Below are 25,369 nucleotides of genomic sequence, written 5' to 3' on the forward strand. Positions count from 1 at the left end.
CACCACTGTCCTTATGGGATATGGGATATGAAGCTTAGGCCCACCACGCTGCCCTAACGCGAGTTGCTGAGCTTATTGTGATTAATTTGACTCCTTAACGTTCATTAGATGTTAATGATTAATTATAACCGGGACTTGTGATCCGAAACCATATAGTGTACCACTGGACCAACGAGGCATTTACTATAATGCTAGCCATCCACCATCCAATAAGTTCAATTGCCTGCAGCGCTAACTTGAAATCCGTATAACTGATCGTGTGTTGGTCGCAATGTGCATGCAGACCACGACCAATACACGATATTCTTATCGCATGGTGGGTAGGTAGCATTTGTTATAGTTGCAGTGGTAGGTACTTACTACCTATAGAATCTGCTCGATGTATCAATATTTTGGTATCTTACTCGTATATCATTGTACTACGACGTACGATGTACTTTGTAACCTGCCCGTTGTATCGTATCGAGAATATCATCATAATATGATTTTGTAACGTTCTGTTTTGCCTTACAGCGTGTTGGGTATTTGTTTTGAGTTCAAAGCATGTGTTAACCTACTTAGACTTAGCCATAAAATGCTGCTATTAGCCATATATGTACCATTGTACCTAAATACGTAGAATTACGTTAAAAGTTTCTTTTTTCGCTTTTTAGTTGTAGGATAAAAACAATATATCATTTTAACAACATTTTGTTTAGATGTTATATTTTACGATTTTTATTGCAGCAAAGTGGCAAAGGAGATGGTCCATTTTAGGTCCACTCTTGTACCCCGTATCATTAAAATTTTAAAAATACAAGGAATTTATTAAAATTTATTAAAGTGAATAAATCTAACTAAATAAAAAGAAAGAAATAAAATAAAAACCCAAGTTTTTGATTTATATCAAGATGGCGACCATAGAGCAACTATGACCTGGGCCTGGGCTCCATACAATTTTGGACCATCTCATTTTAAGGCAGTGGCGTAGCTAGAGTATGGGCAAAGCGGCCCCTCGCCCAAAGGCATTGCGAGGCCGTGCGGGGCGGTTTCGATTTCACAATCTTCAGACTACTATCATTGATTGCGTTGATTGATCGAAAAATAGCCAGAAAAATAATATGATCCCAATAATGAAATAGATTGTTTTACGGTGATATTAACTTTAGGAATGGTTAGTTGCTAATTATAGAAAACCATCTATTGGGTAGATTTTTGGGAACGCCTGTTCTGAAACTGAAAATATAGGGCCTCGCCGATTCGACTTCGCCCACGTCTTGATTAGTCCACGCTACGCCATACCTACATACTCATACAACATAGAAAATAGTGGTACAACTTGTTCCGTTTAACGAACAACATTCGATAGTCTTCGATAAGAAACTTCCAACTTGTTGGAAAGTAATGCACTCTGTATTTATCGCGGAAAGTGTGTTTTACAATTTTAAGAAATATATAGGTTATCGGGAATTCCGCATGATAAACTCGGTGCTGGGTGCGCCGCGGACTTTACCAGAATACCTATAACGTATTATACTTCAAGACAAAACCGCACTATTTGCACTTGCCACAAACAGCGTTTTGGATTGATTTTGGGAATCAAACATCATCCATCCATCCAGCTATCTAAACGTTTGCAAATGTGTTCGTTTTATTCGGAGACGAAAGCTTACAGCTGACGATTTAATAACACTATTTGGCTTAAGTTATTTTTACTAAAAAAACAAAAGATAAACCAAATCCAACGCTCCATTCACTCAAATGCTGACAATTTAATAATACTATTGTGCTTAAGTTATTTTATGAAAAAAAAAAACAAAAGATATACCAAGACAAACGCTCCATCCACTCATTTGAATTTTTGATAGCTTGTTAAGGTTTGGCAAGATTTTAGCATGAACACTAAACGAAATGTTTAATTCCAGGTGTGTGAAGAACGCAGTTGTCAAGAGGAGGTGTTCCCGCTGGCGATATCCTATTTCGATAGGTTTCTAAGCACGTGTAGAATTGGGAAGAGCCAGCTGCAATTACTAGGAACCGCGTGTCTACTGCTCGCCTCGAAACTACGGGAGCCGAGTTCGAGGGGACTTCCCGCGGACCTGCTGGTCTTCTACACCGCCAACAGCGTCACACTAACAGATCTATGTGTAAGTTACATTCTTTAATAATAAAATACTGAACACTCACGGCTTCGTCCGCGTAGGAGTCTGTTTTCATCACCGATTTAGCCAATCGCGAAGTTCAAGTGGCAATGGGTGGGGCACATAATAAAATTAGAAGAGACGATGGACGTTGGGTTCCTAAGGTGCTAGTAAGGCGATCCTACACTGGATAGGGCAGATCTATAGCCTGAGAGGACAGGTGAAGGACCGATGATAACAAGAGGGTAAAACGAGTGGTGTTTGGAAGTCCTTACAAGTAATTACATGTCCTACAGTGGGATAGGGTGATAATGATGATTTTGTGTGTTTTGTTTATTATTATTGTTTATTTATTTGACTATAAAATAATCCTGCGCTAAGTCAAAATTGATAGCTTCTCAAAAATATAATCAAGGTTGTAGAGGGTTGTATAATCAAGGTTGCACAAGCAATACAAGGAAATTCAGATGAACATAGAAACGATCGGTCTGTTTCAATGCAATCGGTATTCCGTGCATAGGATTACGTCACCTATGAGACCCGATAATAAAGATAGTCCGGCCACGTAATGTAAAAATTGGAATGCATAATATTACAACATATTTTACTTCGTTAGTCACAAGATTTGTTATACACGCATTATTGGATATTATCCAGTTGAGATAAATAGGGGTTTCTTCAGACTTTGTAAAAATCAAATCGTAATATCAAAGAATATCATATGTATGATTCTGGGCTAGTGGGGTTTATACATTGAAAGCTAGGTAGACATATATAAGGGTTCGACCCTCGTGGTTTTACAATTGTTTTTAAAATTTCTGATATGTATCCCAGTATTCCCACGAGCGGGTGAATCCGCGAGGCGTACGCTAGTGATGCTCTTTTTTAAACTTCCCTTCTAGGTTGTCTTAGTAACTAGTGAACAGTAAATATTTCCCATTATCATTTTCATTATTTTCTAGTAGCATCTGCAATCGTAAGGTCAAATTAACGGACGTACACGCTTCACAGGTGATTACGTTTTTATAATAACAGCCTTAAATGAGCTCTCCATCGTTACAGTTAATTTAAATGGGAACTCAGAGACAGCTTTCGCATTTTAATTGACTTTTCTCGATACATAACCGATGATCCCATCATCCATGCAGTTAGGCAGTTTTTGTATTCTTCCACGGGCTGTGAGCGCGTTGTGGGTAGATGGGACTTTACCAACTGAATGCACTTGACCTGATGAAATGGACTAACAGCTGGACAAACAGTCTGAAAACTTGCGCGAAGAACAAACTCGTACTTAGTCAATAATCTACTCATGTATACGCAGGTCATTTGATCACTGTTCAATCGAAAGAGAACATATTATATGTAGAAAGGGGTGTGAATTTTCATCCTACTCCTAATAAGTTAGCCCGCTTCCACCTAAGATTGCATCATCACTTACCATCAGGTGAGATTGTAGTCAACGGCTAACTTGTAAAGAATTAAAAAAAATCTTATATGAGCACACCAGTGGCGTAGCATGACCGGGCCTTTTGGTAAAATTAGTTGGAGGGCCTTTTTGCCCGAAAAAGGCATTCTTTATAAATGCGAAGCCCAGTGTTGCCAACTATTGGGCATACTCATTTTGAATTTAAGCGAGATTGTAGATAAATGAAAGTGTGCTCTTGTACTCCTATATGCGAGACATGCCTAGCAGACTTGTGCATTACAGTGTCAATATCGGAAAAAAACGTTTTATATGCAACTGTCTTAGACAGCGACTGACAAAGGATTGCTATACAGGGGGCCGTTGAGCGGGCATTAACACGTGAGAAGCCTCCCACTATATTAGGTATACTCAAATGTACCGTCTCGCCGCTTCTAAACAAGCGTGAGAGATATAAATTCCAGATTTAAGACGGTACATTATTAAAAAGAATGGAATACGAAATTTTTAAATGTGTTCGATTAATAATGATAAAACCAAATTGGAGGTGTTCTATTTGCAATTATTAAAAGTTGATTCACTCGATACACTCGATTATGAATTGGATTCACAATAAAAAACCTCTAAAATGGTCTAATTTTTTGTCTATGTATGAACAATCGTCTTTCTTGAATGTATATTGTCTAAAAATATTTTATGTGTCACACGCTATTCCAATGGAGTGAAACGTAAAAATAAACATCTTTTTACTAAAAATACACTTTATGTACTCATATCCACGTTGAGATAATGTGCGTATGTTAGTTTTAATTTTGTTTAGCGGTCGTAGATTGAAGGTGACAAAGACCGAAATAAAAATAGTTTGCCAAACAATTTTGATTTTTGTATCAAAATCCGCTTTTCTACTTCCGATGTAGTTACCTACCTAAGTCGAATCGGAAGCTTCGTTTTAAAAAGATGGTATGGACTATGGTTTGCATATTGTGTAGGTACTTATACATGTATGTATACTGCAATATCACGAATTATATTTGGAAAGTAAATTTAGGCAGTTAGTATTATTATTTATAATGACTACGTTTGATAAGTGATAACACTTAATAATGGAATTTTTTGTTATTTAAATAAATACTTTTATGTATTTTCGTTGAAATTTTTGTATTTTGGTTCAGTTGTCAATCAGCCAATTCGCCAAAATTAACGTCTATAAAAAAAAATTGCGAATCTCTTCTCACGTGGGAGAAAATATGAATGTCAAAAAATCAATAGATAACAGTGAAGTAAAAAAAAAAAAACAACTATCTTGTATCTAACATATAGGTAACACAGGCATACCAACATGTATAGTACATATTACACATTATGCTTTACGATTATTATTATTACTGAGAAATATATTGAGCTTAAACCTCAACGGTTGCAACGTTAACGAGTCCATTTTCAAAGGGCGTTGGCATTAGCTTTCGAAACACTTATGTTAGTATCAGCTTGTACTGAGTAGGGAATGCCGTAATCATTGTCTCTAGTATATTACAATATTAACCTACTTTGGCATGGCTTGTTAAAAATCATTTCATAGAATGTACTGCTTTATCTTGACAAAATGTAAAACCTCGCTTGATAGGTATATCTGTGAAATAGTTGTTGTAAATACCTTTTGTATTCGTAAGTCTTCAAAGAGTGGTAGGTATAGATACCTTCTAGGTAAGCGTGTGAATATAATTATCATAGGAATAGAAAAAGTTTACAATATAAAAAAGTGTAACAAAATGTTACACCATATATATACATATTTGAGTTTTCTCTCACCATACTGTCAGAAAAGATGATTAAAGATCAATCCCAGAAAGATCCCAGTGTCAATTGCAGGTATTCGAATTTCATAACAGATTTCGATGCATACAAAGCCTAAGCACTAAATACTTCTAAGAATTTTTATTAATAAATAAACATGCAAAAAGATTCACAAGCAAAGCTAAATTTTCGAAATAGACATTTCTAAATAGTTTTTTGTAGTAAAAAACTAAAAATAGATTGCACGAGACTTTTGGAAATTTGGATTGATTAGAATACAAATGTATGTGCATGGTTCAAGTGTAAAGTTAGGGAAAATTCCCGACATTTGCATAAGCCGTGTGGCGTAGGGTTGCCTCCAGTATTTTTTTTCGAAACAAATTATTATTTTCTAATTATTTCATTATGAAAATATATTCTTACGCCAGTCATACACGATTAAATTTACCGTTAATTTTGCTATACATATAAGCATATATCGATATTTTAGCTAGCGTACGCTCCATTCCACCTAAGGGGGCGATTTAGGCCTTAAAAAACCGTGACTTCTTGTAAACTTAGGCCCTGAAAACCGGCACATCTAACAAACTCCACTCAGTAGCGAGCGTCAGTTACTAACTAGTAACTCTGTCATCTAAAAGGTAAATTGGGCCCTGAAAACCGAGTTTACTTGTGAATTCGACATGTGGCAACCCTAGCGGTGTCTGTTGCATTTCGGGCCGCTACCACCCGGCGGGGCCCCGAGCGGCGACGGCGCGCCGTAGATAATAAGTGCACAACACATCTTCGCGCGTCACATGACACGACCTGTTTTTTGTAAAGACTAAAGTGCATTCCATTGCATTTGTTCTGCTGTTGCGCGATGTAATTCACATTTTATTTAAGTACTTAGTTCTAAACTTCTATAGTGCGAGTCTTTAGGTACTTAATACTCGATTACGTAAAAGCGCGTTCCATATTAGGTCACATCTTACAATCGGGTGCGATGGTGGTCAAGCGCGGGCTTGTTTCATATAAAAATAACCTATACTTTCCTCAAGTTTTCGATCAGAATGCGTCCCTCCACACACGGATTATAAAAATCTATCTATCTATTAAAGGTTAATATTACAGATTAGTGATCCTGTATTTAAAATAAAGCAAATTATGTTACCACTCATCTGTGCGCGCGTCCGGATATAGGACTTTCGAAAATTACGTATGTAACCTATAAACTTTACGGTTTTCTTCTAGTAAATTATATTTATTTTCAGAATTATAAAGTAGCCAAGTATATTATTGTTAAATTTCATTTAATCTTGATCAACAGTGGATAGATATTGGCTACCTATAATCTTTATCAACTTTGCAAGGTTTAGTCTTTTGTTGAATTTAAGTATTTCAATAAAATGGGACCATCACACAAGTAATACTAGTCGAGGCTTTTATAGCAAGTTCGTCCGGAGAAGGACTACCTCTATGCTTATTTCTTCTGCTAAGCAGTTCATCCTTGAGGGCGTGGTAGCTAGTGTAATTACCGACACACATCCGCCTTATGTTGATGGACACAGTGTGGTTACGAAGGAACCAGATCCTCGCAAGCACTGCGAAGTTTTACTCTGTTTATAGGCAATAGTTTTCCACTTACCGGTGAGTGATATGCTTGATTCCACAAATATTACTACAAAAAACAGCTATATATAAAATTACCATGATCTTGAATCTTGAATTAAAACAAATTGTTATACCCAAACTAAAGTTGGCAATCGCGTCAGTGTCCTTTTTCAATTACAGTAAAAAATTATGACACCATTATCAAAGATTACCTCATCGTACTTTTGGATTATAAAAAAAACATTTAAGGGAAAGATCTGGTCGGAAGGAATGCGGCACGGAGCGCAGGGCGGCGCGGGCAGTGTCCCCTGTAGGGCCCTAACGAGCCGACAACCTTCTCGGAACCGTCGCTCCGCTGAACGAGAACCGCGTTTCAATCAGACCAATTACAGACGAAGCGCACCGCTTATTAAAGGACTACCTTCGACGCGAAATATAACAAGCGCTGTAGCCATGTGAAACGTCGATTCTCTATCTACAAACGCTAACGCTTCGAAAACTAAAAAAATATATAGACATGACAAATCCGACCGATAACTTGATCACGTGACCGTTGAGCGTTTGCGATTATAGAAAGAGAATCGACGTACCACGTGAGTACGGGCTAGATAGCTATATTACACTTACGGTATACACTTTTTTGTCATTGTGTGTATATCACACATTACATAAATATGACAACAAGATAGATGTTATACATTGAAGCGACTACATATAATTTAAATAATAATAAAATTTTAGTTGTCTTGCGATGCCCACAACTTAGCTCAATGTAAAATAAAACAAATGCGACAAAATATAATCCATTTTGGTATGAATCCACTTCTTTCGAAAATTCGAAAGTATAATACTATCTATTACCAAATATGGAAGTATTATATACATAAACGCTCAAATTGACCATAGAATCATACTTCCGCGTCTTTTTACCCGACTACGGTCAAGCCAAAGGGTAGGGTAATGATTTTGGCAGTCTATGTATGTATTTTATAAATAGTTTAATTAATACTTCATGCGTTATGTGTAAAGTAAAGTTAGAATCAAAGTTAAAACGCGTCGAATCTGAAAATTCAACCTTTCTTCTTAAAATTGTGATGTCTTTTTTCGTTTAATTCAATTATGCGTTTGGGAATGTACTCTCTAAGTACTTGAAGTGTTATAAGTACGATTAAGTTTTTTCTGGTTTAAGTTATCGTGTTTTGACCTGTGAGACATGTACACCTAAAATACCGAGAAACTGTTGATATCATTCATATCTAGTTCGATTTGCTTACATTATAATAAAACTTTTGCCTTTTGTTTTGCTCGCGTGTTTAATGGGGCAAAGCATCTATTTCGACTCTATTTGATTTTGATATACATAATATAGTAGTAGGAATGTGATTTCAACAATTAAAACACCAAAAAATATTGTACATACATTGATCTTTGGGAATAAAGTTTCTGCTTTTGTTACCCGTAGATACCGCAAACGAAGCCGCGGCATTCAGCTAGTAATGCCGCTAATAATGCCTGTAATCATTAATCATCGAAATTACTTGTTTAAATTGTAATTTATACTGGTATTATTGTATTTTATTGGTTTATATGACATTGGTGTTTTGAATTTTCATGTCTGCAGAATCAGCAATTGGGCTAAATTATCTTATGAAATATTAGCAAGAATTATTAATGTAACTCATTATTAAGTAAATACTATTGATTGCAAACATTGTGTATTACAATTATTTACTTTAAACCTCTTAATACCTTTGCTATTTCATAGTTCTGTATGTTTCGTAGCAAATTCGTAGCACCTCTACGAAAATTCGTAGACGTGGTACATACGGTGTTAAGTACCAGTTGCTGAATGTTATTGATCGATTTAATCGTAAAGAACAAGAAATCACAGTTTCTTTGACACTAATGAATAAAGTTCTGAGAAATTTAATAAGTTAACCCATGTTAACGGCGTCGTCACACTCGGTGCATATAGAATGATGTTCATGTCTTCGGAAATCGTCCGAGTGTGTCGAATAACAGAGTGCATGGAGCTCCCCTACGTAACGAACTTATATTTTATGTTAATGCCGCCTATTAAAATGCTTAATGGTTCTGCGGCAATAACGTCTATGTTTTACAATGTAAGGTTTTGTAGGCATCAAAATATGCTAATGCACATCCGTAAATTCCAAATTATTAATTTTATCAACAAAATCTATTGGCCTAAGATATCATGTCCTAATTTTCTAAACTGTTCACACGCTGTTAAAGACTGTATACTGATATACCGACTGGGGAAATGATACCTCATAATCCCGAAGAAAATATAAAAAATCACGCTAAAACTTGGACGTTTGAGGGTTTGCGATTTGCTGCCTGTTACCTATCAAAGCCATTAATCCACCATCCAAACTACATTACCTACTGATCTATTTGCCCAGTACAAACTTTCAGCATTTTTAAATTCACAAATGTTTGGCCACGACAGAATCTAATTAAATACTACACTATCTTAAAAAAATTATAATAGCGTTTTAATCTAGTTGAATCGAATTAGATCTAAATCGTGGGTATTTAGAAATAATTTGCGCAAGCTCTCACGGTTATTGATTTGAAAGTGGTGTTCAAAGCGGGGTAGGCCTGAACAAAAAAGCACGCCCTGGCATCCGAGAGCTTTAATACAAGGTTCCCGCGCTCCGCCTGATCATAAAACCTGTGCATTCCCACATACAGTTCGTTTACTCCCTTTGTTATAAAATGAAACAATAAAACAAATTAACTAAATCGTTATTTAGACAACGGAGCTTAAGCGAAAAAGACGGTTACTATCATAAGAAATGCATAAATGATAAATTAACGATCATAAATAAACGTTTATATATACACAAAAGAAAAATACACAAAACATAATACTACTTGTGGATGTCAGGTTTAGAATGAGGAAAACTCATGCAGGAGTCAGATTGGTTGAATTTTAATCGTTGCTTGTAGTAAATAAAAGAGGTAAGATTATTTTTTCCCTGTTATGATTAAAATCAACTACTACTCGACCGATTTTAAAAATTCTTCTAATCTATTCTTTATATCTTCACTGAGTCACATTGGCTATATTTTGTCTCCGTATTACTACAGGGACGGGAAATATAAGGGGGAAACGGGAATAGTTGTATGAAGGCTCAGAGTTGCACAGTGGGCGATGGTACGAGATATCTCTCTCTTGCGTGATCGAATCAAAAATGAAGAGATGCACAGAATAACCAAAATTGCAAAGAAAAAGAGCTGATGGACGTTGGGGTCCCAAGGTGCCGGAATGGCAAACCAGCGCTTGGGAGCGCAGTTTTGGTCGACCCCCTACAGGGTGGGCTGACGACATCAAGGAAGTCTCTGGATGCTCAGAATAGTTTGTAAGTCCCTACAATAGGCCTATGTCCTGCAGTGGACGTCCATCGCCTTAGCATTTTTGTTATAGAGGTCTTCCTAAGTGAGCCATATACCACTGTTATTTGCTTATCTAATGACGAGTTAATTTAAATCGCTAGCCGTTTTGTTGACGCCAGACATAACGTTACTGTAGGAGTACACGAATACATACATAATGTACATAAATGAATGTAAATCAGAGAGACAGTTTGATCTTCATTCATATTTATTCGACAGTTTTGAAATTCAGACAGAACGCAGGTTAAATTCGTAGTTTCGGCATACAAACAATTCTATTGTATTCTTAAACAGTACATAAATTCTATTTTTACAGTTTACACCACAGAAAACGTTAAAGCTAACACTTTTTTTATTATTTCCGTGGTTTACACTGTCATTTGAGTTTCAGTTTATACGTGTTTTAAACTTAATAGTTATTAGTTAATTTTTCTAAAATCGCTAAGTATGGTAAAAATCTTTCGACAATTTGCATCATAAAAACCTACGTCACATTACAGAGTTCGCTTTGCGGTATTAATCTTGTTCTATTGTAGTGAAATTAATCGATTGTATGTACGCAAGTATGTGTTGTAGTACTTTATCTTACTCGGTCGGTACGATAAAGGAAAGGAGGTTAAAGGGTACCGGAGTAGACTTAAAAATATTTCTAACCAGTTACGTGCATGCAGTTTAAGTTAACAGAATTGTTTAGTACTCTTAAATTAAATGATTGAAACAATCATTGTCATAATTAACGTCCAACTAATGATCTCTTTTCTAACAAAGCTTTGATCCCTTAAGGCTTAGGATTAAACATACAAACAGACAATTTCAGTGAACTATCACAACTTAGCGACAAAACCCACCATTCTGCTTCTATCATAAATATAACAAAACAATAACAGACAACTTATATCGCGTCAAGTCAGCTGAAAAAACAAACGTCTAGATAAATTGATAACGTTTTATCAACAAACTTGGACCGTAAATTATTATTAAGCCCGAACTAGTATCATTAAAATAGTTTTTATATGTATTTGTGATTGTTAAAATATTTAACGTGTGCAATGAAAAAGGCAAAGATTTGTGTGTACAATATGCATGGACTCGTAACTGTAGGAAGAGCTAGGCTCTTGTTTGTCGATCTCACGTCTTCGTTACGGATATCCGGTGCAAATGTATCACCCCCCGCGAAGTTAAGCGAAAACGGCTCCGAGCTCCATTCTCGGGCTCTCTCTCCAAAACAAAAGGCGCAAAAGAACCAAAACAATGAAAGAGGCCCTCCGTTTTGTTTGGTTATACCATTTACCTTATACTTTCTTCATATTATTTCCCACGAGTACAGTCGCCGCAGTCGGGAGGGGAGGGGTGGTCGGGAACCAGTTGCATTCCACGAGAAGTGGCCTCGTCTACACTGTTGCTTGCCAAAGATGCGATGTAACCAGAACAACTAATTATAATTACTATTGGACATAACTGCTGAGCTCATTAAATCCCATCGTCGCGTCGCTCCGTAATGACGCTACGACGACCATAAACGAACTACGGGACTGTATTACGAGCCTTCCAATTGTATTTATATCGGTCCATTTAATATTAATAGCTATAATTACTTTAAGTGTGTAAAAATAATAAAAAATATATTAGTGTCGCATACTTGCTTTTGAATTCAATGAGACTGTTTAAGTGGCTATAAAATTACTCCATTTTATAATCTTAGAGTACCTAATTGATGAAATTGTCGTAAAGAGTTGTAGCGTTAGTAAAGTTTAAACTTTAACCGGTAAATAAAATTACTATATGCGGGTCCATCTACCCACGTACGAAGAGAATAGAGAACAGTTGCGGTTAGTATAGCAACTTTTCAATACATTTCTCATCACGATTATTGTATTGGATTGTCTTTGTTTTTTACAGTTAACTTTACAAACAAACTGTAAGATAGTAGGCAAACTGTAAGATAGAGAAACCGCAAAGTTAGTACAGTAATATTTATTTCAGCTATGCTATTAAGGAATCAGGGAGACTTAAGCAATTATTCGTATTATAAAATACGTTTGCATTACGCTACATGGCTAACTTTAACTAGACCTCACGTTCCTGACATAACTTGAAGGTTTTGACAGACAGACGGACAAAATTCTGATCTAATAAGGGTTTCGTTTTTACTACACGAAACACTAAAAAAATCTAAAGTCGTAGTAAACGCCAGAGATTTAATTTTTATAGTTATTTAATACATATAAGAAAACATCAAAAACATTTAATAAGTATTCGGTTAGCTGAAAGGCAGATCGCTCGTAATACTTAATTCAGCAATGCCATCAGTTTACAGGAATTTGCCGATACATAGTATTACGTAAGACATGCTCAAGTGGTATGCATATTGCGTACAGAAGGTAATTTTAGTATTCAGATAGGTAGTTAGTCTTCCGTCGGTTGGGATTGTATTGATGTCGCAGTACTTAATTCACATGAGTACTTATGACTTCAAAATAAGTTATATTTGCTATAGAATAATTTTAACAATTAGCACAGAATTAGTAAACCGTGGTAATTTATAATGAACGAGTACTATCTATATTAATATTATAAATGCAAAACTAAGTATGTCTGTCTGTCTGTGTAAAAAGGTGACAGACAAATAGGATTAACCGATCAAGATGAATTTTGGTATAATCGTAAATGGGACCTTGGAACAAAACATAGGGTTATTTTGATCCTAAAATAAAAATAAATGGGGGTTGAAAGTTTGTATGGAAAGTCAATATCAATACAATATCGCGGGCATGTGCCTCTGAATTTAGCAAAAGAGCATAGGTTTTTAGCCTAAAGTGCCTTTCAAAGACATCCATACTTTTAGACTGTAACACAATGCATGCAAATAAGCATGGCATACTTCCACGAACGAGTTCTGGCATAAAGAGCGCGCACCATCATTGGATGATGTGCACTATTTTAATGACCCATGACTATAGAGCATTAAGGGAAGGGGATTTCAAGGCTTCAAGCCTTAGGCCCACTACGTTGGTCCAATGCGTAGGCGGGTGGTTTTATCATAACTAAATTGAAATTCCCATTATAATGTTTGTGGAAAGTTGTAAAGCATTTTATTCGGTGTGCACGTTATGAGAGCGCTACAGCGAAGTCATTGTTTCGTCTAATAGCGGCGCAGTCACATCGTTCGATGAAATTGGATAAAGCATGGGAACCGAGTGTGGAATTCAGCGAGTGTGTCGCGCGGCTGTTTGCATAGCTCGCTTTATTGGCTGTAACGACGAACGCGGCGAATACTGGGCAGCGCACTCTCTAATGAACACTGCCTGTAAAACAATCTGTATACCCTGAGCCTCTACTTTGTTATATTTGCTTGAGCGTAGTGTGTCTAAGCTCCAAATCCCCTGTCTTTGAAATGTGTGGAATTGGCTAACGACAATATATAAGTTTAATATACTTACCTTTAGAATGTTAAAGAACTTTCGTACAAAGTTTGTCTACCTAATGTCTGTCTATTACACAAAAGACTTCTTTTTACAATCGGTTCGATCCGATGGTAGTTCTAATGATTAATCCATTGAAACAAACATAAGTACATACACACAAATTCTTCCATTAGTATATACTAAACAGGTTGTACAGAACTAAATCACCACTAAACACAATTATAAGCTACTACATTTACAGTAAGCCATTGTCTATAGGAGTCTAAATCATCTGCATATCTGTTCTTCACGTGTGGCTACAGCGTCTGTGGTGAATACTTTATGAGCGTATTGTTTCCGAAGCTCCCAACGATCGCAGGTCGGCGGAGACACGGAATCTTTTCAGTTCGCGGTCGACCCGCATGCCTCCACGGTTATCGCTTTACTCCACCTGTTCTTTTTAACTTTTAAATGTATTATCGATCTTCGTTCCTTTTATCCATTAATCCGGATTATTTGATTCCTTACGGTTGACGCTCCGCCGCGTGTCGTGCCGCTCAATGCACACACGCACACAGACGCGTACATACACGATCCTACTTTGTGCGAGTTCCAGTGATGAGACTTCATTCACAAGCACTTCTTATCAAGAACCGATAGGTTCTAAGGTTTATTCTTTGCTACGCGAGTCTGAACTCTATCTGGGAAGCGTTTCAATTTAAATTCGTTAACATCGGAGGGCAAACGATTGCCGCTGCGACCGACCCCGCCTTTGAGTTAAGTAAACATCGAGTATTATCTGTCAACGGCCATGCATTGCGTTTATAAGTGTGTATGCGTGTGTATGATTGAATAATCAAGTTATTCATAAAATTAAACGTTCACATCGGGAATCTTAGAACTGTATCGCAATAATTGATTTGATATGTAGGTCAACTTCCGTTGTCGTTTATAGGTTTATCTACTGTTATGTACATTGACGGAAGCTATGTCTATTGAAACCGAATTCAGAAGTATGCTTTGTTAAAAAAAATAGACGCAAATAAAAAGGAATGTATGAGCAAGCAAAACTAACTAATTCGCAAGTTTTGCGTGTCATGAAACTGTGTCGCGATAAAAGGCAAAGGGTTGCTATTTATTAATTTGATCGCACAACAATGCGCGGCAGTATGCCACTACCTACACTCGTTCCGGGAAGTCAGCAAAACGTCGTGTTTACGATTAAACAGCGGATGTGGCGGGTGGCACGCTGTATATTGTCCCAGCCAATCAACACTTTCTTTCACTACTTCAATAGTCATTGTGCTTAATCTGTTTCCGGATGGATTGTGAGAAACAATTGGTGTAGGCAGCAGGCACGCCAGACGGGTACTATTTTAGGAAGGAACGTAATTATCTGTACAAAGAGCATTGTGTTCTTATTCGTAATGTGATATACTAGTTGGTTAAGCTTTGATGGTTATTTTTTTCATTTTAAGATAATAGTGTTAGATCTTAGCAAATCTGCTAATTGAGCGTTATGTTTAAACTAATTCTATATACGAATACCTAACTATCAGCCAATCTTTGAATTCCTAACAATAGCTAGTCGATAAATTTTGTGTATATCCTCCAAAGTTAGTCAAAATTAGAGAAAATGCACCAGAATATTAAACAAAGTTCCAACACTGCATTGCTACTGAGAATTTCATGGAAGTAAAAAAAAATCAATAGCCAAACAGAGCTCTGAGCTTCATGATCTTGTAAAACAGCTTAACTAAGGAGCCGGTTAAAAACCCTTAAAATATATGATCAAGTTTCACGTATTGTTTTTAGTCGAAAGAGTTCTACTAACACGATGTTCATCATCATCATATCAGCCGATGGACGTCCACTGCAGGACATAGACCTTTTGTAGGGACTTCCAAACATCACGATACTGAGCCACCTGCATCCAGCGAATCCCTGCGACTCGCTTGATGTCGTCAGTCCACCTGGTGGGGGGTCGGCCAACACGATGTTAATAGAGATGTATTGTCAACAGAGCTGGGAGTTGCTAGTGCTGTCGAAGCTGAAGTGGGACGTGGCGGGCGTGACGGCGCACGACTTCCTGCCTCTTCTGATGTCACGCCTGCCGCTCAGGGGCCGTGTTAACACGGAGATGATTCATCGGCACGCGCAGACTTTCATCTCCCTTGCTGCTAGAGGTAAGAACTTCATTGAGCACACTTAACAGTGTCAAAATGATCATTTTGAAGTTCGTAGCAAATACGTCAGATAGGCCTCTCCTTTAAGGTTAAGAAAGAAATAAGTGTAAAGTAGAAGTTGCTCCTGAAATTGCTTGTGATCCTGACCTTGGGAGACTTTTTACAAGCCTCCTTTGACCTATTACAAGAAGTTTGTGCTCTCGAGTACGTCAATAATTGTCTGCGGAGTAGGGATCAAACCTTGACCAATCGGATTTTAAACCGGCCTTCATTTTATCTGGGTTGTCTTCTTATTGTTACGCCACTGCCATTTGACTGTAGTTTGTCCTTGGCAGCATATTGTAGGAGTGCAAGTATGCTGGGCTGAATACTGTATTTTTACTATTTATAGAAAATTATTCTGCTTTAGAAAGGTACTTTCACAATATCGTAGTATTTTCACGAATCATATCGTTATCATTATATTGTACCTATTGATGTTTATGATAATTCAATCGTCTATAACTTAGAATGTACTTTCAAGCACTAGATAATAATATGTACTTTATATGTAGGGTGTAGAGTAGAAGGTTTATTATGTGTGTCATCGTCTTAAATTATATGCGTCTACGTACAGAGGTCATTCTCGTTTTATCTATCAAATCATAAAATTGGCTATAAAACTCAACCTTTACTTAATGAATTCCAAGTATCCCAATGTTATTTATGTCTATTAGTAATGGTTTGAGAATTAATATTAATATTTGATTTTATTCGTGAATTTGGAGACTCTGTTTTATTTCTTTGTTTGAAAATTAATATTCAGCTCTCAATCATTCATCTCTCCATTCAAACAATGTTCGGGGCGTTTTGTTGCGGTGGTAGACACAGACAGACAATTAGCATCTCAGTACCACGTCATGTCACGACTCTGTCGCACCAGTCGCTTCGAATATGCATGCCGTGTCAAGAGTCAGTGAACCTCGACACGTCTACTAGTGCGCAGTTTCTAAGGGTGAATGATGGTCCATTCATTCTCGAATATTCTATACAGTTCTGAAAGCAAGACTAGAATACTACTTGGGTAGCTTTGTATACCTTTGTATTGTGTAACCTTGGGTCCGCATCCGCTTTCTAACCTTTGAAAGCTCCAGGAAAGAAGTTACCTACCAAAGTTAGATTTCAAAGGGACACTTACGTCTTTTAGACGTTAGGATGACTAGTACCCACCACATACAGATCGCTTGTAATAAATTCCTTTCCAAGGGAGATATCGAAAGTGGGCGCAGGGCCAGTCGGGATGTGTATAGGTTTGTTTACAGAGAGGGTAGAGCGAGGGCGCGTGTGTGGTGCGCCGGCGGCGGCGCCTCCCACGCCGCTCGCCCGAGCGCATTCCAGCACGCCTCGGGACTCCCCCGCGCGCCCCGCTCCCCCGTATCCCTCATGGGATCATATGTTTTTGTGCAACGGTTTTTGTTGTTCCCCGCCGCTGTCGTGTTGTTTTTTTGGCGGTGAAGTTCACGCTACAGCTTCTTTTATTTCACTTGCTCCACAGATATCATCTCGTACTTACCGCGGAGACTAATTTTATCTCGTGTCTCTACTGTATGATTGTTTATTGTGTGTGTTTTGTTGAATAATACCTACTATTATTATAATAAGTACCCATTTACTACTATACAATTAAGTCTGACATTTTAACTTCGAATTGAAGACCAGACCAGTTGCTGAAATGATACGAGAAATTGTTAATTTGTATGTAGTTATAGCGTCGGCACAAATTGATGAGCAGGATTTATTGCAAAAATAGTACTTGCGGATCCCAATTTTCGCAAATAATGTATAGGATAATTGGTTAGAAGGTATGCGTCCTTGGGGGCACGTAAGTGGCCGCCGCCTCAAAGGGGTTTCGCTCGCGAGCACAGTTCGCGCTATCGAACGAGCCCACATTATGTATCATTATTTGAATGGCACAATTTACTGAAGCGAAATAAAACATGCAAGGTTTAATAAAATCGTAATGGTCCCTTTCAAAATGGGCATACGCTTTAGGGGTCGTTCCATTTACGCTGCAGTATGATTGATATCTCAATTTTAATAGCTAATTCAGCCTAGGGTTAATTAAATGTAGGAATGCGTTCACATACCAACGAACGAAGATAGAATGGCGTCAATTACCGACGGATATCTTATCTCTGTCGGGAGTTTTCAGAGCGGATAGAGTGCGAGTGCAGGCGACTAGAAAGGTAGGTGCGGCAGAAGTGTAGAACACCTATTTGTTCCGGCGGGCAGTACGAAGTTACGTACTCACTATCGCGGCCTCGCGAGAGCGTTCACCTTGCGAATAGACTGCGGCGCCCGCCCGCACCGGCCGTCTATTGCCCACACTTCATGTTCAAGGATAATACGGCGATTATGTCATCGCCCATGGGCGCATATGTCGCGCTTTACGACTGCGGCTTTTAAATATATACGAGCATATTGATACCCGGTACGATCGCTGAATTATTGAGTGGCTACGAAACTACATTTAAGCTAGAGCCTGGTTGCAATTTGGCTCGCTGGCAATCGAAAAAGTCTTCAGTGCAGTACATGCCTCAGGATATCGAAAAAATGAACTCTAGAAGGACACTTTATATCTTAGAAGTTAGAATCGAAAACTGGGTATTGCTTTTTACACAGTTAAGGGATATTGCATATTGAAAATGCAGATCGCTACGATGCCTGTTGGTCCTATGATAACAGACCGAAAGATTAACTTCTATAGTTCCTGAGTTTACCTTTTCTTCGAAATAAATATAGTAAACCGATAGGCAACCTTCGGCGATGTTCCTAACTTTTTTTTTATTGAGAAAGAATACAATAAGGAACTTAAGCTAACTTATCTTAAATAGGTGGCAAGGATACTGGTTGCATTTCCGCGCTGGACAGCCAGGCTGATCCTTTGAGCCAGCATTTCTGTCACCAGTCGAGGCAACTACGAGTAGCCGCGGATCCTAACTTATTTTTATTGGTTTAGTTCGAAAATATTGTTGTTTAACTTTCAGAGTATTACAATAAAGGCTTTAGTCTTTGTCCCGGTGGGTATCCAATGGCGCATGTTCCAACGGCCACTGAAGGACCGGTCGAGGCGGTAGGGCTCCGATGTTTGATTAACATCAGATTATGCAAATGCTTCCAATGAGCGGCCGCTCTCGTTGTTTCATCTCTTTCGTTTTGTTCCTACCCTACTCGTACCTTTTATCTCGCGTATGCCGACACAAAAAATACCTATACGTATATCTTTTTAAATTATGCTCAAAGAATAATATTTGGCTCCATAATCTAAATAGGTAGTAGTGGATAGTAGGATGAGATTAAAATACTTATTTATAGCGTAGCATTAAAGTTTTCATGAAAGATCAATAAAAATTTAATAATTCTACTGGTTTATAGATTTAGTTTGTACAATAGTGGTATAATATCTAACTTCTGCCCACTCGCCCTACAAGGTCAAACAGCTGATTTTCCTGCTGTTATCGTATTAAATAAAATATGTGTATAATGTTATGAGCCAGTGATAATAAATACATAATACAGTTCTTAAGTGTTCAATATATATCTATTAAAATAAGATTGTTTTCGGTATGATAAAACCCTGTGACTAATAACTGCAATTAGGTATTTTTATATCTTCTATCTATGATATATTACTCGTGGATATATGTTTTGATATTTGCTTATAAACAGGAGCACCTATGTTTCTGCTCAGTGGAATTTGCTCAGTTCTGTCAGTTTAGGTTAGTTTGGGCCATGGCTAGGTAACAATGCAACAATGGTATCGGTACTTATGGCTAAAACGCCCCGCCATTAAATTCAACGTTCCGGTATGATACTGGTCAGGGTTATATGAGCCCTTTTCAACGCATTGCCATTTCAGAAAGCTTGCCACTTAACATCAGATGAGACGGCATTCAAAAGATAATGTGTCGTTAAACTAAAAATGGCAGATCGACCGTATTATGGAGGACTATTTTTATAACGGTAAACTGGTTATAAAGTTGGCAGCACCATCAAATTATCTTTCCATCCAGAAATTTCTCCCTCGCGTTTAATTTAATGCCAATTATCTTACGGTACAAATACGAGTCGTTCAATACAACTCGGCCCGTCCAGGCCCAAATCGGTCCACGGCAGAGCCTTTTTAAGATCTCTATAGGTATAATGGTTTTGCTAAAGCAAGTCCGTGAGAAATATTCCAGTAAAACGGGCGCGGGCGCGGGCCGTGGAATGCGGGCGTCAGGGCGGATGCCGGCTCCTTTGAGGCTACACTTTCCAGAGAGGGACCAACAACCTGCGGGAGAGAGAAAGGATCGATTCGTTACCGCGTGGGGCCTCTACGCGTTCATGTATCCACACTTTTCTTTTAGCTACGACTCTTAATACGCTTTACAATGAATGTTCGAGTTAACATTGCGAGTTATTGGAAAATTATTTTATTCACATCCGTTCTGAATACAGGCGACATAACTAAAGCGTTTTCTGACCTGGTTTTGGAGTGATATCGCGCGGCAAAGCGCTCGTTTTGTTATTTAAATCGTTCGTAAATGCAGTGCGTGTAGCAATGCCGCAGATTATTTCAGGAAAATATTGACTCGCAATAGATTATTTCATTTCCGTTAGTTGTACAAGCAATTAAACTTTGTTCCATTTGTTTCAGATATTGAGTTTACCTTGTACTCGGCGAGCACGCTGGCTTCGTGTAGCATCGCTGCAGCGCTGCGAGGTCTCGGCCATGATGGCCAACTGACTCGCCTGCACGAGCTGACCGGCATAGACTCCGTAAGCATAGACAATTACCCCTCATAACCAACACATAATCGCATAAAGTCAATATATCACTTATGAAGGTAGGGTGGACAAATGCAGGAACGTTACCATTTGACCTAAATTAATTAACGTGGGAATTAATCATATAAATTGGGATGTAATATGCGACATTTACATTTGAAAGACGTATCACGTAGGTACCAACCTACTGGTAAAAGTTGAACGTGAAATATATTGCAAATGTTTGCTGAAAATGCGACGCATTATCGATGGATAGCTCAAATAAACAATATCAGATAGGAAGCAATATCAGTTAGGGTCGTTAAAAAATGCATTCACATGCAGCGCTCGTGAATTAGAACTGCTTGAACATCATTGTGGGTCGCATAATTGACTAATTTCTAATATGTTCTACGTTATGTATGTATTTTAATGTGAAAATGTTTGTTACAGGACTGTCTTCAAACATGCCTCGAACAAATAGAGGAAATGGTGCAAAGAGTGATCGACGAACGTGGCATCTCGGTCCCAAACGGTCAGGGCAGGGAGGCGGCGGGCTGGACCCCCCCTCCCTCGCAGGACAAGGGTCACAGTAATGCTGCCACCCCTACCGACGTGCGAGACGTGCATTTCTAACGTCATGTCACCCTTACCGTGACGTCACGTGAACTAAGTGAGGAACTTTGCTTTAATTGCGGTGCGGTAGTACGAGAATACTATAAACTAGAGGATAGATGAACGGTGCATCCGTGATCGAGGACTGATATTAAGACTGACAATCGCATGTGTTTAGCGTAGGTATACTACGCGTCGCACAAAACATCGCCGACGTTCTTAAAAAGCATAAAATTACCTACGAGTAGGGTACTTCTTTCGCAATAATTGTAAAAATTGCCCTCTACACACGTCGGCGGTCTTTTTCCGTGACGCGTCCTATATTACATAATGCACGTGTAGTCTAAGGATTTAGTATGGACGTAGTTGTTATAGTGAGCCCTGCGTGCTACTTTTTAGCCTCTAGTCTAGAATATTTCGACAGAGGCGTCGCACTGAAGGATACAAAATTGTTTTGTTATAAGAAATACAATTATATCTTCCAGTTCTAGTTGATATCTTGAAATTACAATCTACCTCTTATTTTTAAGATACAGTTCTGCTTGATACATCTGTTAAAAACAATAGTTTTTGTTTAAATTCTTAGAGATAGCAATTATCGACTCGTTCTATTATAAACCCATTCTTCAGCATCGAAGACATTGACCTACTAAAGATGTAAAGTTTCCTATGCACCAATAATGGGCTTATAATAGTATAAGTCCAATTTACTTGTACGGGACCAAAGTACACTTCTCCGATGCGATGTTGTGGTAGGTGAGAATTCAGTTTCGCTTTAAAATCAAATTCTATTTATTTCGTATTTAATTACTCGTATTAATGATCATTTGTGAATAAAATAAATCGAATGGAATCGAATCTGAAACTCAAATGGACAATCGGCATTTCTATCAATAAAATATAAAACATCTTTCTACATGCGTAGCAGAACGGGACTTTGTTATCTGTATATCGGGGGAAGGCAATAAATTACGCTTTTAATATGTAAAAACTAATATAGTATGTATAGTAACTATATCAATCGTTGACAGAAACAAATATAATTAGAAAATGACAAAATCACCACAGTTCTTCTGAATTATACTTTAAAATATATAGACGCATATATTATAATATTATATAATATTGATAATTTACATACCTATGTATAAAGTAGACAAAGGGCTAATGTTTTCGTTATAAAGATTTATTGTACTATGGGCGCCAGCAGAATATTTTTAAGGGATGCATAGTAATTTATTAATTTTTAAGTAAATTAAAAAAAAAACCTACAGATTACTTTAGTCAATGAAAACCAATAATATTTTTTTTAGTATATTCGAATATATATTTTTTTTCATACAAAATTGTAACACAGTTTTCAAAACTAATGCATCCCTTAAAAACGCAAGTGACATGCAATTTGTGACTATATTTTTTTAATAAGTGAACCGATTTGCATTTAATAAATATATATTTGATAATTTGTAGCGAACCCCCAATCAGACCATTTTTCTTAAGTCTGTACTCAAAATAAAATTCGTTTACTTCAATTAAATTTTAAGAAGAGGCGCCAAAAATAAAATCAAAATAACAAAGCCTAAGCCCTGCTTCAAATGTAGCCTAACTACCCTCGAAAACAGTATGAACACTTCATTATTTTTGAGTTCTTCTTGGAAAAACCGACAAATATACAGACCAAAAAGATGTTTTGATATCAAATTAATTTTATTTTAATATCCTACCTACTTCATTTTTATATTTTATGAGTGCGGTTTTCTATAACTTTTTTTTTTCAATAAAACACCTCCAAACTCTTAACTCATGATTGCTGTAGGCGCCCATGCTTCTCACTAAGTTTGTAGGCATTTGTTTGTTCCTTTACAATAAAATATTGTACCAACATATATTAGCATTTAAGTGCCTAACATTTAATGTGATAGTGTTAGAAAATAGATATAATTTCAATTCATAGTCACTTCCAGTCATAATATGTTAAATTAGGGGTACTATGTAGTTGAAATAATAGAGGAAAATAAAAAAAAATGTGATTTATATCATTGCTAAGTTAGGGTTATGTTTAGTGAATATTATAATATTTGTTCCTACAATCTCTGATCGTAAAAATGCAATAGACTAGTTCCATAGTTTTGTACTTAACTTTGTTATACTAGGTACAGACACTAAAAATTAACATTAACTAAATACGTTATAATAATGTGATATATTTCCACAGATAATTACTTTATTATAGGACTTAAGTAAGGCGCGGATATTAGATATATTATAGAAATAGTAAGTGTTAAAACTAATGGTATACATATATTAATGTAAGATTTATAAAAATCGTTTATAGTAGTTTGCTCTGCATTTATCATAAGTTGAAATATTGTTATTGACTTTTTGTCCAGTGTCTTCCATTTCTATAATATATGTATCGAATGTAGCCGTTTAATCAATGCAAACGAAATATAATATGTTGACTTAGATAATAATTTAAACTTAATACTTTTCAATTTTTCTTAAAGATTTATTATATAGTAATCGACATTGTAAATATAAAATATTTTTCTCGATAGATATATTATATGTAAATATAAACTATTGTGCTGTAAGCATGTGGTGCCATAATAACACTACTGTAAAAGTATTTTGTAATATTAATACAAATAAAATTTCCTTTTACTTATTATCTAGGACCATAAAACAGATATTTACTAGTTAGTATGGTTGTGGTATTACTACCTAAATAAGACCGTTCAAATTTGGACTCTATTTTTTATAGACATACATACTATATTTAACTGTATAAATTTATGTGGGAAAATATACGCATTAAAAATATTATATTTAATGCTTTGGCTTTGACGGGCTTTTTAATAGGTTAAGAGATATGGGCCTCTAGCCAAGTGGCACGTCGATTCTCTTCTACAAACGTTAACGCTTCGAAAACTAATAAAATGTATAGGAATGACAGATCCGATCGACAACTTGATCACGTGACTTATGGATCATGAACGTCATTCCTGTACATTTATTAATTTTTGAAGCGTTAGCGATTGTAGAAATGGAATCGACGTGCCACATGGCTACGGGCCCTAGTTACGCAATTAGTGTAATATGTAGGTGTATAGAAAAAACCCAGAATTTTCCACCAGTGTATATAATTTAGGGAGCTTCAAAACTCTCTTGCGAAGTGATCTTTAATTTTTTATTATTTTGTCGCTCGGTTTATATTTTTTTATTTAAGAGACTAAATTCTAAAGGTATAATTATTAAACGCGGAGTTGCGTAATTTTGATTTTTCATGTGATTATTAGTAGTTTAAGTAGTTACTATCGGTATCGTATGATTGTTGCAAATTGAGATGTAGATATTTAAAAACAAAATCGCAATAAAAATATATAAAAATACTTATGTTTCACTTAAAATTCTCCTCACTCCCTCTATCCCTCTATATTTAACAACAGTATTTTTAAGAACAATAATTACCTATAGTTAACTGAATAAATAAATGGTCCACTTCATTATTTTTTCCGAGTAACTCCTATGAGATACCCTGGTCTCGGGGCAGAGATTTGCAGGTTTATAAACGACTCGCTACTAAAACCAACACACGTTTAAGCTACAAGTCTCTCTTGGCATCATCAGAGCAAGTTGAGTACAGGCACGGTATGCCGGTGCCTTCCCTGAGAGATACACCAAATCTTAATGAAAAACTATCGCCTATATCAGATTATCTTAAAGAGCACATTCGCTAATTTATTGTTTAAACGCTGCCATGCGGCCGCCAACCAAGCTAAATGTGTCAGTCCAAATATACCTGTTATTTTACTACTAAACATGCACTTCAGTGGCGTTAACATGTGACTAACGAGATAATCTCGAAAAGAGAAATAGACAAAATTCAACCAATGGCTTTGGCCTGTCCCATGTTGTAGACTTGTAGAAGCCTCTACAAACTCACGTTTTATTCTTTTGGAGGAGGTTCTCAACTCAACGCGTATGCTTTTTATTTAGGTGCCATAAAACATCGTCATTTATTAA

General features: G+C 36.9%; 1 protein-coding gene across 1 annotated transcript in view; it reads left to right on the forward strand.

Annotated features, from left to right (window-relative positions):
* Nucleotides 1-24,735, forward strand: part of LOC112054501 (G1/S-specific cyclin-D3) — a 32,018-nt gene extending 7,283 nt beyond the window's left edge. Inside the window, exons 3-5 of the mRNA XM_024094303.2 lie at nucleotides 15,778-15,940; nucleotides 20,619-20,740; nucleotides 21,182-24,735. Coding sequence (XP_023950071.1) covers nucleotides 15,778-15,940; nucleotides 20,619-20,740; nucleotides 21,182-21,364 — 468 coding nt within the window. The 3' untranslated portion in view covers nucleotides 21,365-24,735. The remainder of the gene's footprint in view (nucleotides 1-15,777; nucleotides 15,941-20,618; nucleotides 20,741-21,181) is intronic.
* The last annotated feature ends 634 nt before the right edge of the window (nucleotides 24,736-25,369 follow it).

This window comes from Bicyclus anynana, chromosome 6, assembly GCF_947172395.1.
Source record: "Bicyclus anynana chromosome 6, ilBicAnyn1.1, whole genome shotgun sequence".
NCBI classification, from domain to species: domain Eukaryota; kingdom Metazoa; phylum Arthropoda; class Insecta; order Lepidoptera; family Nymphalidae; genus Bicyclus; species Bicyclus anynana.